The 17,913-nt window shown below is 40.1% G+C and overlaps 2 protein-coding genes across 9 annotated transcripts in view; one reads left to right on the top strand and one right to left on the bottom strand.

Annotated features, from left to right (window-relative positions):
• JAM2 (junctional adhesion molecule 2) overlaps positions 1 to 17,913 on the bottom strand; it is a 427,760-nt gene that overhangs the window by 150,831 nt on the left and 259,016 nt on the right. The gene's annotated exons all lie outside the window — the stretch shown is intronic.
• APP (amyloid beta precursor protein) overlaps positions 1 to 17,913 on the top strand; it is a 257,221-nt gene that overhangs the window by 179,521 nt on the left and 59,787 nt on the right. For all 8 annotated transcript variants that reach the window (XM_081802287.1, XM_081802282.1, XM_081802278.1 and 5 more), the window contains 2 exons: positions 14,480 to 14,608; positions 15,500 to 15,599. In XM_081802287.1, the coding sequence (XP_081658413.1) occupies positions 14,480 to 14,608; positions 15,500 to 15,599 (229 nt within the window). The remainder of the gene's footprint in view (positions 1 to 14,479; positions 14,609 to 15,499; positions 15,600 to 17,913) is intronic.

The raw sequence follows: 17,913 nt of genomic DNA, 5'->3' as shown, positions 1-17,913 counted from the left end.
ATATGTGATATTTTCCTTCATCATTTCATACCTAGTAATTTTTTATTGGCCATCAGACATTGTGAAGTTTACCTTGAGTGCTGGGTACTTTTATATACCTCTATTCTTGAGCTTGGTTCTGCAATGTTGTTAAATTACTCAGAAACAGTTTGAGCCTTTCGGGTTTTGCTTTTAAGACTTGTTAGGTTGAGGGGCGCCTGGGTGGCTCAGTTGGTTAGGCAACTGCCTTCGGCTCAGGTCATGATCCTGGAGTCCCGGGATTGAGTCCCGCATCGGGCTCCCTGCTCAGCAGGGAGTCTGCTTCTCCCTCTGACCCTCACCCCTCTCATGCTCTCTCTCTCATTCTCTCTCTCAAATAAATAAATAAAATCTTTAAAAAAAAAAAAAAAAAAGACTTGTTAGGTTGGGATCAGAGCAGTTATCAGCTTATGGCTCCTTCTTCTCCAGTATGGAGGTTAGGATTCTCCTGAGTAATCCACCATGAGTACTGTTTTCCCATCTGGATGGTGGGAACAGGTGCTATTCCTGACCTGTGTGAACACCAGGCACTGTTGCCTCTAATCCATTTGGATGGTTTTTTCCCCCCGGCCTCGGTTGGGTTCTTTTACTTGCATGCCCTGATCATTACTCAGCTACTTTCTCAAGGGGCATTGCATGCAAATCTGGGCAACTCTGTCCTCCCAGCACTGTCCTACAATTACTGGCTGCCTTCGTCCTTCTAGACTCACTCACCTACCTTAACTGTGGGGTCCACCAGGCTCCAGCTGGTCCTGCACATGGAGTGACAGCTTGGAAATGCATGGCAACAAGCTTGAGGAGTCGGAGGGCTCATATCATTCGTTTCCCTTTTCACAGCATTCACTACCTGCCACCTGATGTCTAATATCTTTTAGAAACATAGTTCTGTCTATTCTGGTTGTTACAGGCTGTCCGGTAAATCTGGTTCTCATTACTCCATCTTGGCTGAAAGGAGCAGTCTACATATATTATGGAACAAAACCAAATAGCCACCCACTTACACTGATGCCCCTTATTTTGATTCTTCTTTTTCTGCTGATGTTACAGCACAGAAAGCTCTGAGGAACCCTAAAAGAGCTTCCGGTACTCTTACAGATGGTGAGACAGGATTGACCCTGTTCCACCATTGACGTCACTGAGATCGAGTGTCTGGTTCAGGGTGACACCGCTACCCTGGTTAACGGACAGGGTGGAGCTCCGAATCACAGCTGACCACCACAGTGCCCTCTTACTAGACCACGCTTCCTCTCTGAACAAAAAGCTTTTGAAAAAGAATATCACATTAGCATTTTCATTTTCTTGTCAGAAAAAAAAAATCTCTGTCCTAGCACTGTTCAGTAAAATTCTGTTTACATGCATTTGGAGAAAAGTCCCTTGACTCCTTGGTCCTCTTTTTATAGAAGACTCAGTTTTGGGGTCAGAGCCATTGGGATCCTTTGCCAAGGCAGGGCAGGGGGGTGGGTGTTGAGACAAGAATCTTAATTGCTGACATTTAGTGGAGTGTTCCAGCCAAAAGTCCAGTCTCCAAAGGAGGGTCTTTGCTATGTGGACATTGATAGAGCTAAATATAAGATGAGGACTGAATGGAGTCCTTAACAAATACACGTTTCAGAAGTTTCAGTTCCACCCAATCTGCCATCACAAGAAAGACAGTGATGAGAAGAATATTTGCCAAAGCTTCCTGTGTTACCAGGGGGGATCATTTCAGACTGGTCATAATCGTATTTGTTCTGGGCCTGTCGATCTCTTCCTGTAGAATTAAACATCATGTTTATTTGAAATAAAAATTAAAGACTGGATTAGGGAGAACTGTTTTACTGTCCAAAAAAATCAGGGGCACCTGGGTGGCTCAGTCAGTGAAGCATCTGCCTTTGGGTCAGGTCATGATCCCAGGGTCCTAAGATGGAGTCCCACGTTGGGCTCCCTGCTTCTCCCTCTCCCCCTCCCCTTGCTCGTGTTCTCTCTCTCTCCCTCCCTGCCCCCCTTCTCTCTTTCACTCTCTCAAAAAAATAAAATCTTAAAAAAAAATCGGATTGTTGTTGACTGATCCAAGAAGCCTATTGAATTCTTACCTAGACATGCATAAAACTTTCCCATGTAATAAAAACTGGGGCTGGATAGTCACAGGCCTACAATCTTGGCATTACCTGCCATTTCTGTTAAGTTAATGAGTGTTTTATTTAAATTTTATTTTGAGTGTTTAATGCATAGCTTGATACGGCACTTAGCTCTGTACTTTGGAAAAATGCAAGAAAATTCTAAGTCCCTTTTTAAGAACTTTTCTGTATTGCTGTTGAAAGACAAATCAAAAAAAAAAAAAAAGAAAAATCAGGGGTGTGCCCGTTACTGTCTGAGGAACGTCATGTCTTATATTGGAGCCATAAATAAATTTTTCTGAGATCTTCATCATACTTAACACAGTGCCTAGAAAATATGAAATATTCAGTAAATATTAGCTGAATATAAGGAAGTGAATTAGTCAAAGTTTTCTTTTCCTGTGGATTCTACAGCTGAGAGCACCTTCAAAATAATTATCCCATTAACGCTGACCATATTCCACCAGTCCCAGCCTTTGCCACATGGGAATCTGAAACAACATGGATTGTTTCCATGGTCTCTCTGAGGCTGAGGTTTAATCCATAATTTTAGCTACATTTTCCAACTCGAGCTTGGAAGTATTATGTGATGATGTTTTTGTGCAGCTAGAATGCCTTGCTGTACTATGAATTTCATTTATAAGTCCCCATGTCTGTGTGTGTTTTATGTTCTAAATTTCCTGTTTCATGAATTTTGTGCCTGCTGGCTGATCCAGTAAATGGGCAATCTACAAGTGCTTTGTTTGAAGTATACGTAGAATTTTGCAGTATCCAAATACTTCCAATATTAGAAGAGATGAAGCAGTTGCATTTTCCTCAGGAATAGTTTGGTCTTTGCGCTCAGCATAAACTCTTAATCTATAGAGGACTAGTGACTCTTCTAAGGATCGGCCCCTTTAATTTTTTTCACTTTTCTTAAAGTTTCCTTGGAAGGGGCGCCTGGGTGGCTCAGTTGGTTAAGCAACTGCCTTCGGCTCAGGTCATGATCCTGGAGTCCTGGGATCGAGTCCCCGCATCGGGCTCCCTGCTCAGCAGGGAGTCTGCTTCTCCCTCTTCCGCTCACCCCTCTTGTGCTCTCTCTCTCACTCTTTCTTTCAAATAAATAAATAAAATCCTTAAAAAAAAAAAAAAGTTTCCTTGGAAAATCAGAGTTATCCTTCCCCCCCACCCCCCGCCACCTCCCAAGAAATGTGAAATTCCTCTCCAGAGTTGCATCACACAATGGATCACTACCAAACTCAAGTACTTCCTAAAACTAAATTATCATTATTCAAGACTTCTACCTGTGCTTCTGACTTCCTACTTTCTCAGAGCTCCTATCAAGCAACTTACAGCCTCATGAAAGATGAGCTAAATATGGTCTGAACCTTCCTTTCTGTAGCTGTCAGGATTCTCCTTCCTAGATGGAGAGAAGACAATGATACCGCCTGACTGTCCAACATTCTCTGCAATCTGGAGGGCAGTTAGCCTTAAGCAAACTCCTGTGCAGTTAAACTAAAGACTAGATAGGAATTTCTGTTTAAAATAAAGCTTCCCATGGTAGGCTTAGGTGTGGGAAAACTCAGGAGCTCCTAATTAGTAAGAACTGAAATGTGTTAAAAGATGAGAGACGAATTATAAAAGCTTTCTTTGTAATTCTGAGCTTTTTGGTATCTTTATAGATAGGATGTTAAATCTCCCATTAGACAACATCCTAATTATTATCCTGACTGCAACAATTTTTAAGATTCATTTATTTATTTATTAGAGAGAGAGAAAGAGAGAGAGAGCATTGGGGGGAGGGGTGGGGAGAGAGAGAATCTCAAGCAGGCCGCTTAATTGACTGAGCCACCCAGGTGCCCCCTGACTGCAATGACTTTTAAGCATTTTCTACGTGGAAGTGAGAATTAGAAAATGTTTTCATGTATATCTGTCTTGTCTCTGTGCCAGTGGTGTGTGTTGTTTTTATTTCCAGTGTCATAATTGCAGCCATCTTCACACTAAAATTAGTTTCATGCTTATATCTGCTACCTCACATTCAGATTCTCAACATTCAGTTGAGGGGGAAGAAGAAAATTGGCACTTTCTTTAGCACCAACAGCTTTGCTTTCTCATTTCTGATTAGTTTGACCAAATGTTAAATTTTCCTGAGATTCTGGAAAACTGCCACATAGAATTCTTTGGTAGAACATTAATGTAATGATCTGTGAGATTTATCATCAAAGAACATGATTTGTCCCAAGATGGAGATTTGGTGCATTCTAACAGCAGGGCAGTAAATGTTCAATAAGAAGCAGCAAAATAAAGGACAGAGATTAATGGGTGCAAAATTGAGGTGCTTAACTTGGCCATTTTAAAAAAATTTTCAAAAAAAATAAAAAATAAAAAATTTTCATGTGATATTGCAAACTCTCCTTCTCCCTACAACTCTTCATTTTCTGCTAATCACTTTGGGTCAAAAAAGAGATGTGAGCATTTATAGAATATGTGTAGAGAGCATGTATCTACATGCCAAGGTAAATACGGTACAATCTGCACCTCAATATAATGGATGGTAAATAAGTTAAAAAGTATTTGCCTAGTTCTTAATATTGAAGGCACTGAAACAGAGAAATCCCAAGATGTTTAAGACATTCTTCCCTCAAGATTTTGATACAAGAGAAATTTTGTAATGCCGATCTGAATATACTTAAAAGACTGCTATGTTGAAAATCACCTTTGAGAAATGTAAATAATTATCTTATGCCTTATATATATATATATTTTAATTTTTTTAAGACTTTATTTATTTGAGGGAGAGAGAATGAGAGACAGAGAGTATGAGAGGGGGGAGGAGTGTCAGAGGGAGAAGCAGACTCCCCGCCGAGCAGGGAGCCCTATGTGGGACTCGATCCCGGGACTCCAGGATCATGACCTGAGCCAAAGGCAGTTGCTTAACCAACTGAGCCACCCAGGCGCCCTATCTTATGCCTTATATATTTATTATCCATCCATTCATCATTCACTTTTAGTTGAGATTTGTAAAAATTGGTGAGCACAAGAAGACTCATTGACTTGAGAGCTTTTAAAGACAGACCCAGTAACAAACAGGTGGAAAGGAAAACAGGAGGATTAGCATTCATTGAACAAAATCCTGTAGACTATGCTGAGTGGTTTGTTGCCTGTCAATATGACCTCCTTAACCTCGCTTTGACTTTTTACCAGGCTCAATAGACAGATCTTCTAAACACCAGTGCAAAGTATGTAAACAAGAGACACTAGTGCTTTCTGTTTTTAATTGAATTAAGTTAAATAGAAAATTATGAAGTATGGGGCGACTGGGTGGCTCAGTCAGTTGTGCATTCAACTCTTGATTTCGGCTCAAGTCATCATGATCTCAGCGTTGTGAGATCGAGCCCTGCATCAGGCTCTGTGCTCAGTGTGGAGTCTGCTAGAGATTCTCTGTCTTCCTCTCCTTCTGCCTCTTCCATCCCATGCTCTCTTGCACGCTCTCTCTCTCTCAAAATAAAAATAAAAATCTTTAAAAAAAAAAAAAAAGAAAATTATGAAGTATGTAGGAAAGGTATTAGCTTGAAAGCTGTCCTGTGCCTCTGAGTCCATATTCATCACCAGATTCCCTCCACAGCAAGCCCTCCTTCATCACTGCCTTTAAAGTCAAAACAGCTCATCAAATGCTGTCAAAACGTACAGCATCGGGATGCCCTATCTCATTCCAGCATAGGTTGCATGTACAGATTTAGAGGTTGATAACTGTTTGCATTTCATCCTTCAAAATCAAAACCCATTATGAAAACAAATATTTCATTTTTATAGACAAATGCATAATAGCACATTATTTAATGATCCACAGGCCATTACCTGCCGGGCATTATAGACATCTACCCTGTTAGAACAGATAGCAACGAGGGATCTTCTCCCAAGAAACATGTATGCACACATACAGAATTACACATGGGTTTCAGGGAGTTCACTTATTTTGTGAAGCTCATCCACTGATCAGTTTAAAAATCCTAAGTTGCATTTGTATTTATATAAGCTTTGTCTCAAGGTATTTCACATTAATGTTACCACTAGGTCAAGGCACTGTGGTTAGCGGGAGTATGACGAGAAGGTGAAATTAAATATAAATGTCCATATCTCTGAGCATGGTGTAACCAGTTAGAGGATGTGGGAAGCAAAAATGCCAAAACTTAAGTATGAATATGCAAAATTAAAACATATTATTGTAACTCTCTTCTAAAAAGTCAAGATTATGTCACAGTTGGCATTTGTCGGGTGATCAGACCATTTGACAAATCTTTTCAAAGGTCTGTGATATACTTTCAAGCATCCTTTGTTTATGGTTTCTTCTGCAGCTCTCTGGGCTTTGCCTTCTGAATTATATTAATCTGTTCATCATTAAGAGCTTTGGCATGGCTCACTCCTTGACTAAAAAAGAATTGAAGACCTGCCCTGCAAGTCCAGGGAATTTCTGGCCCTTCTTTGCTCTCAGCTTGGTTGATCTAAGCTCTGCATCCAGTGTATGCTAGAGTTGGTCCAAAAGTGTTGATCCTGGGCTTTGGGTCAGGTCCTGAATTCCAGTCCTGTATGCTGTCTTCACTGATTTATAGCTGTGGTCCGTGTAACTTTACTCTCAATATTCTGACACCAAATGTATGAGATTTTTTTCCCCTCACATTAATTCTGACACTAACAGCCCATCGTAAGCATAGGCCCCATAGGTTAAGGGCCCAGCTCAGTCCTATCAGACTGTCCTGTATTTCAGACTCCAATACCAAATGTCAGATTTTTTCAACACACATTTTTCCTTCTGACCAACCAGCCATGAATCAGGGGTTCCCATGACCCCGTCCTTAGGTTTGTTAATTTACTAGAACAGCTCACGGAACACAGATCAGTGCTTTATTTATTGTTAGCAACTTATTATAAGGGATGTAACTCAGGAATGACCAGATGGAAGCCATACATGGGGCAAGGTATGGGGGGAAGGAGCTTGCCTGCCCTCTCTGCCTGCTGCTCTCCTGGTACCTCATTGTTCTCACCAACTAGGAAGCTGTCTGAACCCCATTGTGAGGGGTTTTTTTATGGAGGCTCCATTAGGTAGGCAAGACTGACTAATTCCCTGGCCACTGGTGACTAAACTCAATTTCCAGTCCCTCTCCCCACCTGAAGGACAGAGGGTGGGGCCGAAAGTTCCAGACCTCTAATCACAGGCTTGCTCCCTCTAGCAACCAGCCACCATCCTCCAAGAGTCACTGGGTTAGCGTACCAGAGACAACTCTTCATCACTTCAAGGGTCCTTAGAGGCTTTTGTGGCAGGAACCAGGGATTAAGACTGAATATTCTGACAAAAGATGCCCTTGTCACTCAGGAAATTGTAAGTTTCAGGAGCTCTGCGTCAAGGACTAGAGAAAGATATTAAATATACATTCCTTATTATGTCACAGTACCCCAAATCAGTTATGTCTGAGAACTAGCAGAATATCCTGAAAAAAACTATATAAAGCCCACCAGATTTAACAAGAGGTCACTAATTGTGAATGACAGAGTTAAAACCATCCTTATTGTCTGTATTTTATAGATTTCAGCACCTGTCTTTAATTCCCAGGTCTGCCATCTATATAACCTATCACTTGGAAAATGTGGCTTAATGAAAAGGATTCTTCCTCCTTCATTTGCAAATTGGGTTTAATTGTTCTACTCTTTCACAATTGGGATTTTCTAGCTTTTGTTAGCCATATTAGAAAAAAAGATTAATGGAAGGTTGAAATGAGATTGTGAAGTAGTAAAATATCTTCCTCCCTAAGAAAAGACAAGCTAGAATACGTTGTTAGGACAGAATATGTGGAGGCTTTGTTGCCGAGTCCCTATCAGGAAGTCATCTGCTTCCCTGTGGAGGAGGGAAGGGATGGAAAGACGACTTTCTGTTCTCCTGGGGGCCGCCATGTTCTATGATAGCACAAGGCCAGAGGCAAAGCAGTTACCTGGATGTGCCGGGAAGGGGTGATTCTAATGCCTCCCTGTTATCAAACCTGGAGACACACTGAATGGGGGCAGTCACAAGAAACCTGTCCTTTGCTCAGTTGCTTCAAGACTTCAGGGTTCAACTTGGCACAGGATTGTCATTGGCCTTCTTAACTACAGAAACCATGTATGTGCTCTTCTGAAGAAATGTGGATGAATTTTGCAGTGAACTTTAAAAATTTAGCTCAACTCGTAGCTCTAAAGACGAACACGGCTGTGATCCAAAGGTTCCCGTGGATGCTTCCCTGAATGTCTTTTTTTTCCTCCAGGTTTTTCTTAACAACAGTGGGGGTACTTATGAAATGCTGAAATTCTGAGAGCCAAAGTGGCAAAATAAACTTAACTGAGACCATGTCAAGCAGACGAAGATTTAACTCTTAAGATTGTTTTTTTTAAAACTTGCACAGAAATTGTATACATTTTGCATTTGTATATGCTTAAGATTTCTTGAAATCCAGGGCACCTGGGTGGCTCATTCGGTTAAGCGTCTGCCTTCCGCTCAGGTTATGATCTCAAGGTCCTGGGATTGAGCCCCACATGAGGCTCCCTGCTCAACAGGGAGTCTGCTTCTCCCTCTGCTTCTGCTGCTCCCCCCTGCTTGTTCTTTCTCTCTCTCTCTCAAATAAATAAATACAATCCTTTTTTTAAATAAAAAATTTAAAAAAAAAAAAGATTTCTTGAACTCCAAGACGTAGAACTATGAAAATAACAGCCTTGAACCTGTTTTCTGAAAACAGGAGAGATTTGTGTTTTCTCGATAGGTGATTAACTTTCCTGGTTACAGGGTTGGAAACCACTGGGATGCAACTTAATGCTCCTGGAGAAGGCTTTCTGAATAAGTCCCTAGTGACCTGGAAAGGTTATGGTGCTCCTCATAAAGTGACTCATTTATTTCTTCTTCCTTGGTGGGATTACACTCCGGGCCTTTAAAGGCTCATGACATATAATTCCCTCTTGTCAGAAAATGGTTTAAGACACAAGTGTCTATTATGATAAGATGCCAGATTTCTAGATCAATCCTAAAGCTACAAAATGGAACAATAGGGCCAGTTAGTCGTGTTTTAATATACCTCCCACCTGAACTGTGGAATTAAAAGCTATGCATTCAGACACGATTGACATTGAGTCAGTTAAATGTATGTGACTGACCCCAAGCCCAGGAACACCAAACATATAAAATTGCATTAAAAAAAAAATGAAAAGGCAATACATTTGAGAACAGGGTAAATTAATTTTTTAAAAAATATCTTATATCGGCAAAGGCCATGAAATTCCCTTCACAATTATTTACATCAAACTGACATCAAAACCCAAGCTATAAGAAGACAAGCTATGTCATCTTTTGAAACTGATGAAATGAATTCTTATTGATAATAGTTTGAATATGCTTCCTAAAGGAATCCAGCACTCTGGATTGATAGATCAAGTGGGGCTGGAAAATCAATATGTTTCATGAAAATTGGGAATGCATCTTAGTGGAGAGATGCTTATTTTCAACTCAGATACCAGGAAAGATATTTTGCTACCGGCACTGTTTGTGAAATCACATTCAGCTCTAGGTTATTCATTCATTTAATTAACAAACATTTTTAAAAAGCAACCAAATTGTGCCAGGAACTATTTAGTGCCTGGAGATATCCTATGCTCGTGTTCCAAGAAAGAAACAGTTAATGTTCCAAAAGGTAAATCTTCTATTTTAGGTTAAGTCCAATCCATTTTAGTAAGAAGTCTAATCATTTTAGTAATGCCCAGCCTAAATCCTTTAAGAAATTCTTTTTGAAATGATTTTTCTAAATGCAGTGTGAATAGTAAAGAAATTTTAGTGCCAATTGAAAAGTGTTATATCAGATGCAAATAGATACTTTGTTATTATAGGCTAAACACTCAGAAACAATAGTGATAATAAAAAAGGATTGGATGTAATTAGTCCCCCTGGGGCAGATCTTTTCCTTTTATTTTCTCTGTTCTGTGCTATAAATTTTAATAATAAGATTAGCCATCCAGTGCCAGTATAATCAGATTGTAGTATGAATACATACACTATCTAAATTGTAAAATAGGGGAAATTTGGCAGAAAAAAAAACATTATTACTCGTTACAGAAGTTTTAAAGACTTGAGAATGATTGAAATTATACGCATTGAGGTTAAAAACATGTTTCTTAAACTCTGTTTACTATCAATGTGCTTGAGCCACTGAATTCTTACGCTCATTTTTCTAATCACATGAACAGTCTTGTCTTAACTGTAACTATTGTGACAATAGTAATACATTTACTTTAAGAGAATACATTTCTATAGAGATCCCAGGTATGTTTTCTTCTCTTAGTCTTTTGTGAATATTACTGTGTTTTTTAATTAAAATTTTAAGAAACTTACCTTTGCCCTAGCATAATGAAATAAAACGCCCTAAGAGATTCCCTGTTATTCTATCGTACACGGATACGGGACGCCACTAGAAATAACTAGTTTTAAGCCTTGGTAATTCTGTATTCTGGCTAAAAGTGCTAAAAACAATTACTTGTTTTTCTTTGTTACCTAAGTATAGTATTTGTTGCTGAGGTGTAGACATAACCGCCATTTTATTTGGTATGATTTATCTGCCTACTCCATAAGAGCTAATCTCATTTTTTTTTCATTTCTAAGCATGATTCTTAGAAATGTGTTTGCATGAATAAATCAACCAAGCAGAACCATGTAATTCACTTATTGAGGGGCATGGTAATGTGTTCCTGAATTATCTCATGTCCCGAGGCATAGACATTAGGAAGAAAAAGGCTGATGTTTGTATTAGACACACACACAATGTGTATCTGAGCTCATACAAACACTGATGAGATCATAGCTTACAATGGGCTCTTAGGGCTCATTATCCTGGCAGGAGCTTTGTTCCCTGGTAGAGAGATACGGAGGCTTGGGGAATCACGAGACCCTGGTGTGCTACCATTTCATTGTCAAGCTCTCGGGATTTGATGCAAGAAGTTAGGAATATATTTCTGAAATGAAGGAAATACTGGTATTAAATAAGCAGTCTTAAACATGCGAACCACATTCACCACTTAAGCAGAGTAGAGTGCCAGAAACCAAGGACAGCAACTGAGAGAGTGAATAAGCTAAATCTGGATGACCTTCTACACAGTGAAAAAAGCAGGTGTCGTCATGTCCCCAGAGAATATTATCTGAGCTTATAAGCACTAGACACTCAGGCAAGGACTCCTAGAACAGACTCGTTTCTAACCGCTCAATTATTTCTTTGTTTTCAACTCTGTAAGTTACTTTTTGGAATTGTCTTCGGCTTGGTCCATGTTAGAGTTTCTTTGAAAATCAGGATCACAGCGATCGAGAGACCAGGCTTGGGAGTCGGAGTTGGATTACCTGTTCTCACTGTACCCAAGGACCAGCTCTGTAACTAGCTGTGTAACTAGCCACATAGCCCTCAAGCTTAGCTTCTTTGTGCTTTGTTTTATCTACAATAAAACCCCAGTCATAAGGTTGATGGGAAAATTTGGTGAGTTTCTATGCATAAAGCACATGGTCTCATTCTATAAGCCGTCAGTAAGTGTGGAACTCCTGTTGCCTAGAGGAAAGAAATGGGTGGGCATTGAAGGCCAGGACTGAGTGGAAGAAATAAATGTGTATTGTGTTCCTGCTGTGAACTGAGCATTGCCCTGAGTAGCTAACACAGAACTTTTTTTTTTTTTAAGATTTTATTCATTTATTTGAGAGAGAAAAAGAGCATGGCGGGGGGGGGGGTAGTTGGAGGGCAGAGGGAGAGGAGGAAACAGACTCCGTGCTGAGCAGAGCCCCCCCGCCCCCTTATGCAGAGCTTGATCCCAGGACCCTGAGATCATGACCTGAGCTGAAGTCAGACGCTCAACCGACTGAGCCACCCAGGTGCCCCATCACAGAACATTTTTAATACTCAGTATGCTCTATATGAAAAATACTGTTATCTGAATTGCACAGAAGAGAAAATTGAGGCCTAGATAATTTGGGGACTGTCATGTTCATTTTAAAATTGATGTTAACAGGGGTACCTGGGTGGCTCAGTCGGTTAAGCCTCTGCCTTCGGCTCAGGTCATGATCCCAGGGCCCTGGGATCAAGCCCCGCGTCGGGCTCCCTGCTCGGCCCGAGCCTGCTTCTCCCTCTGCCTGCCTCACTCCCTGCTTGTGCTCACTCTCTCACTATCTCTGTGTCAAATAAATAAAAATCTAAAAATAAATAAAAAATAAAATTGATGTAAACAGTAGTAATTTCCAAGTGGGAGTGTATGTGTTTTTGGTGATAGTGGAAGAAAAAAGGGGAGACCCAGCTGTTATCAGAAATTACCTCCCCATTCTCTAATTTGAGATTTAGATTTAATGCAGTAATGCCAAGGCCAGTGTGGAGCCTTTATATTCTGGCTCACACACTCGGCCGGCCATGACCATCATTTCAGGACGGAATGCCTTAGAGGAACATTCATAGGTGACTGGCTGCAGATAGATAGGATGAAAGCAATCCTTATGTTGAATTGGAGTATTTTTGCTTATGTGAACTCTTTAAAGAAAAAAAATCTGTTTTCCTCAAAACAGTGAAGCCTTTTCAAGGGAAAAAAGTGAAATAGGGCAACTAAGAAAGCACATAAAGCCAGTCAGGAGCAGGGACATCATGACTAGATACCTCTGACCTTGGAGGTATCATTGTAATAGCACTAGAAGGAGAATTTTAGAGGCCTCGGTGTCGAATAACAAGGATCAGGGGTATGTAATTTCCTGACTGCACAATCCTGCATATAAGATATTCATCACTTTCAATAATAGCCTGCCTTTAAACCAGTCGTCTTTTAAATAAATAGATACAGTTGATGTAGCTTGTCAACTGTTATCTCTTTAACTTTCCTTCTCTTAGGATTTAAAAGATCATTCTTTTGTAGATTCAACTAGATATCAGAGTACAAATGAGAATTACAATGATGTGTTGCCAAAAGCTAGGTTTCCAGCCACAATATCTGCCCTTTTTGGTGAAATTATGGGGAAGCACATTTCTTGTAGGGTGAAAGGAATAAAGCGGATGAGCACAGGTTTATTTTCTTTTACCTGTGGATATTTGCTTTCTTAAGTATAGGAATGTGACCTGTGGAAAGCATAAATTAAGCAAGTCACCCTGTATGAGTCAGGCACTGGGTACCATGATTCCTGATAAAGACCAAATCTGGCCCTTAAGGGTCTCACAGTTGAAGAAAGAAGTCAGAAACATAAATAATTTAATAGATTGTGTTCAGTGCAATAATGGGGATAAACATAGCTTTTCATGGGAGCACCAAAAAAAAGGATACCTCTTCTACCTGGGATGTCAGGGAGGTGACCCTCAAGTTAACCAAAGGAGAAGGGGAGGGACATCCCATAAAATACTACAGCTTTCACCCTACCCCCAACATACCATCTCTGGAAATAAATTCCTCACCTTCCAACTGGCTTTCAAGGTGCCCATGACCTAGTTAATAATAACTGGGTTTGCCCAAATGGCCAAAATTCTATTCCTGACATGAACTTTCATAGGGTTTTGTTTGCTTGTTTTAATGACGAAGAAATGTGTGCTTTTGGAAATCATATCACAAAATCACATAATAGAATACATAAAGCAATAGAAACATTTAAGACAAAGGAGCTTTTGTCCTTTTTTATTAGGATGAATGTTTTGAAGAAAGACTAGAATAAAAATGAAATAGAACCAATTAGGAAAAAAATAGAAGCACTGAAGAAAATTGTTGCTGAATTAGAATCTGATGGCATGGAAAGAATTTAATTAAATTTCAAAGTAAAATAACTACAGTTTCACATTGGCCTTCCTCCTAGGAAAGTGTACTGTGTCTTAAAGCTTAGCATTTATTCCTTGGCCTACAAATGAGTGATGGTTAAGTTGTCTATTACTTTTCTCATTTGATTATTATATTTTTATATGCTCACGGGTGGTGGGATTATTTGTGCAGCATTACCATTGAGATATCCATGAAGACTATGCGTGTAGAAATGTAGTCTTGTTTATGCTCCTATGTGTCTGGGTGGGAAAAGGGGAAGGACCGAACTTGAATATGACAGATCCGAAATCACCTCTCTGTAGCAGAACACTGCCATTTAAAAAGAAAATGTTGCTTAAGGACAGTCGTATGTCAAATGCTAAATGCTCTTGTCGAAATGAAAAGTGGCCAATCAACTAAGTAATTACCCATTCAGAAAGCAGTGGGAGAATTGCAAAAAGGTGACTCACAGTCCTTCCACGTTACGGAATGAGTTACTGGGACCTCTGACACGTAGCCCCTGGGACAGGTAATATTTTGCGCAAAACTGAAAGGTTTTTTTTGTTTGTTTGTTTCCGCAACAGCCTCGTCATGTGTTCAACATGCTAAAGAAGTATGTTCGTGCTGAACAGAAGGACAGGCAGCACACCCTAAAGCATTTTGAGCACGTACGCATGGTGGATCCAAAGAAAGCCGCTCAGATCCGGTCCCAGGTAAACACAGAATGTGGTCGTCATGTGCAGCCTGGACAGTCCAGTGGGCTTGCCCTTTGAGGTAGATCTGTAGGTATTCCCAGCGTGCTTGTGGGCACTTTACCTTTATAGCAAGAGTTTTTTAATACCTGGTAAATTCCAAAGGCTTGTCTTCAACCAACATGTGGTTTGACATTTTCTGATTTATGAAAATAATGAGAAATATAAACATCTTAGTGTCTACTGCTGCCAGTTCTTTAGGAACCCTTCAAAACTCTGATGACTGAAGACAAAATTTGTGTCAGCCAAAACCTCTAAAATTGGTTCAACTAACTTGTGACAGGCGATCATAAACTCCTCTGCTACCCCAGTGTTTGGATATAATGTGAGCCTAAATGAAGCCCTGTAATCAATGTGTTTTATTTCCATCCCCAAAGGTTGACAAGTGAGATCTACCTCTGGCAATCTGAAATTTTACATTTCCTTAAATTGGAGAATTTTAAATAAAAAGATGGGTGGATGGATGGATGGATGAATAGATAGAATGAAAGGAATTTCCAGTCAAATTGAAATATGTTCCTATCCTTTGAAAAATTTGCACAGAAATATATTTAGAGCATTGGGGGTTATTTAGGGAGCCTAAATATTAGGATCAGAAATGCTCTTTTCAGATGGCTTTGTAATTATGGCTGCAAGCGTGCAATACAATGGGAAGTTTAAAGCAGCTCTAAAGTTCGAGAATAGAGAATGGGAGAACAAGAAAATGAGGATGACCTTTCAGGTCACACGTTCCAGCAGCGTTTTTTCTATTTTATTTTGGAAGTCTGTATCTGTCTGTGGCCTTCGGTAAGGAAAACAGCTTTTCCCTGCTGCAAAGATGACTTACCTGGAGCTGTCGCCCCTTTATGGCAGGTGATGACGCACCTCCGTGTGATTTACGAGCGCATGAACCAGTCCCTCTCCCTGCTTTACAATGTGCCTGCAGTGGCCGAGGAGATTCAGGATGAAGTTGGTAAGTAAGCTCTTCTCTTAATGACGAGCATCTAAACATATTCTTCTCCTGTCGGGGAAAAAAATCAGCCCCCTGAGAGTTTGTCTGCAGCAGGAATCACCAGCGGTCTGATCTGTGGGAGGAGAAAGAGCACATTCCCTTTTACAGTGAAACTCTTGGGGGATGGAAGTCATCATCACCTCATGAGTGGAATGGTATCCTCCTTTTATAGACGAAGGAGCTCAGGCTTAGAATTTAAGGAATGTACTTGCCTGTGGCACACATCTCCTAAGTAGCAGAGCAAAAGCACAAAACCGTCTGTCGTCTGACTTCGAAGTTACGTTCAGTGACGCGCCTTTCTCTGGTACCCCTCTCCTAATAGCCATGAGTGTTCTCTGAGCCGTGTTGTTGTTTAAATGTCATGAAATATGTGCCCCCCCTCTTTCATTAAGCTTTTATTTTGAAATCAACACTCATGGAAAAACAGTACAGAGAAGCCCAGTATACACATCACCCCCCTTCCTCAATAGTAACACCTTACATAACTATAATAGTTCTCAAAACCAGGAAGTTGACATGGCGTGCTGTCTTTTATGTCCCCACTTCTCCTCATGCCACGTTTCATAGTTCATATAAGTAAGTTCTCCCGCTTTTGTTTTTCTTGGAAAGGGAGTAGAGCCTCCCATAACGTAAGTCTCCACAAACCCCCCAAATGCCCATATTTGTTTAACTTTACCTCATAAAAGCACATAGACGGCAGTTACGCGAGTGAATCTTCCAACATAAAAGAAATGTTCATATCCCGGAGGTTCGGTATGTAAGCTGTCAGGAAATAAGCAATCTGTCCCTCTCCATAACAAACCTGCCCTTTGTTAATTGAGTTGGAAATGGATGCAGGTTATCTGAAAGCAGAACACCCCGGATGTTGTAGATGGGTACACCCCTGACAGGAATTCCTCCTTTGAAGTGCCTAAAACACCCCTTGGCTTGCTTTTTACATCTCCTGCCCATGCTATGTATTCTCTCTTTTCTAATTCAGTACTGCCTTATAAATTTGTTTGTATTGCTGTCAAGTATTTGGCATGTATCAGGTGATGATGTTGTGCTCCTAATATGTATTAACACACAGAATCAAGTATACTTCCGGCTACAGGCTTTTGAAAAAGAAATTTCGTAATTTATCTAAACTTCTGTTCAGAAGGAATTCAGCGTTGATCAAGATCTTAAGAGGATCATCAGGAGAGTGTTTAGTCTATACCGTGGACTGAAGACAGGCTTGCCAATTAATCTTTCATTCTATTACATTTCTGTAAGAAATGAATATTCTTGTTACCTATATTTGGAGGTAGAAATCTGTAAGGAACCTTTAAAATACTGTATTTCAAATAAGTAGAAGAAAATCCTCTATTCAGTTGTAGAAAGGACAAAAATCATCACTCTCAACAACCTGGAGCTCAGGTCTTCTAAATGAATGTATTTTTGCCTGCTACCTGTCTTAACAAGGTAATTTTCCTACGTGTCTTCAATTGAGATAGTGTTAGTAATACCAAGCTATAGAGAAATAAGCCGTTGCAAAGCACTAGAAAGTTAATGACCAATTATGATGGACTCTTTCTCACTAAATTATTAGAGCTTTTTATTTAGCAAAATAAGTGCTGAAGACAGTGGCCACTAATAAGTCACACTTCCACAGAACAGATGGTGATTCAGGTATCTTGGGTGTTGCAAAATGCCCAAGAATAGGACAATACAGTGAACTTCAGATCTCAGTGACAGGGAGGATATTCAGATAAATTAGAATCATGGAAATTTTTTTCTTACAGAAAAACAAAACCTCAACTATGAACTTGGATTAAGAGCATGTTAGATTTTTTTTCATTTTTGTCATTCTAAATGTACTAGATATCAAATCCTGAAAGATGATCTTTTTTAAAATCTTCCTTGCCTCCATTTTTAAATGGCTGTTTCCTATAGAAAGAGAAGTCTGCCTAATGAACAGACTTACTGACCTACCGTAAGAGCTCCCAGTGTCAGAGCTATAGAACAGAGCACCCTGGGGAGAACGCCTTTTCTGGATTGAGCTTAGTTATCTTACACTGTTCTTCATTTGCAGGAACATTTAAAAATAACTCACTTTTATTTATTTCTTTTTTTAAAAGATTTTTTTTTTTTTTAGGGAGAGAGAGCACAAGCAGCAGAGGGAAAAGCAGGCTTCCCGCGGAGCAGGGAGCCCGATGCGGGGCTCGATCCCAGGACCCTGAGATCATGACCTGAGCCAAAGGCAGACACTTCACCAACTGAGCCACCCAGGCACCCCAAAATAACTCACTTTTAA

Source organism: Leptonychotes weddellii, chromosome 1 (assembly GCF_054177405.1).
Source record: "Leptonychotes weddellii isolate Sample4059 chromosome 1, ASM5417740v2, whole genome shotgun sequence".
Lineage (NCBI taxonomy): Eukaryota > Metazoa > Chordata > Mammalia > Carnivora > Phocidae > Leptonychotes > Leptonychotes weddellii.
This window is presented reverse-complemented; position numbering and strand designations above follow the sequence as displayed.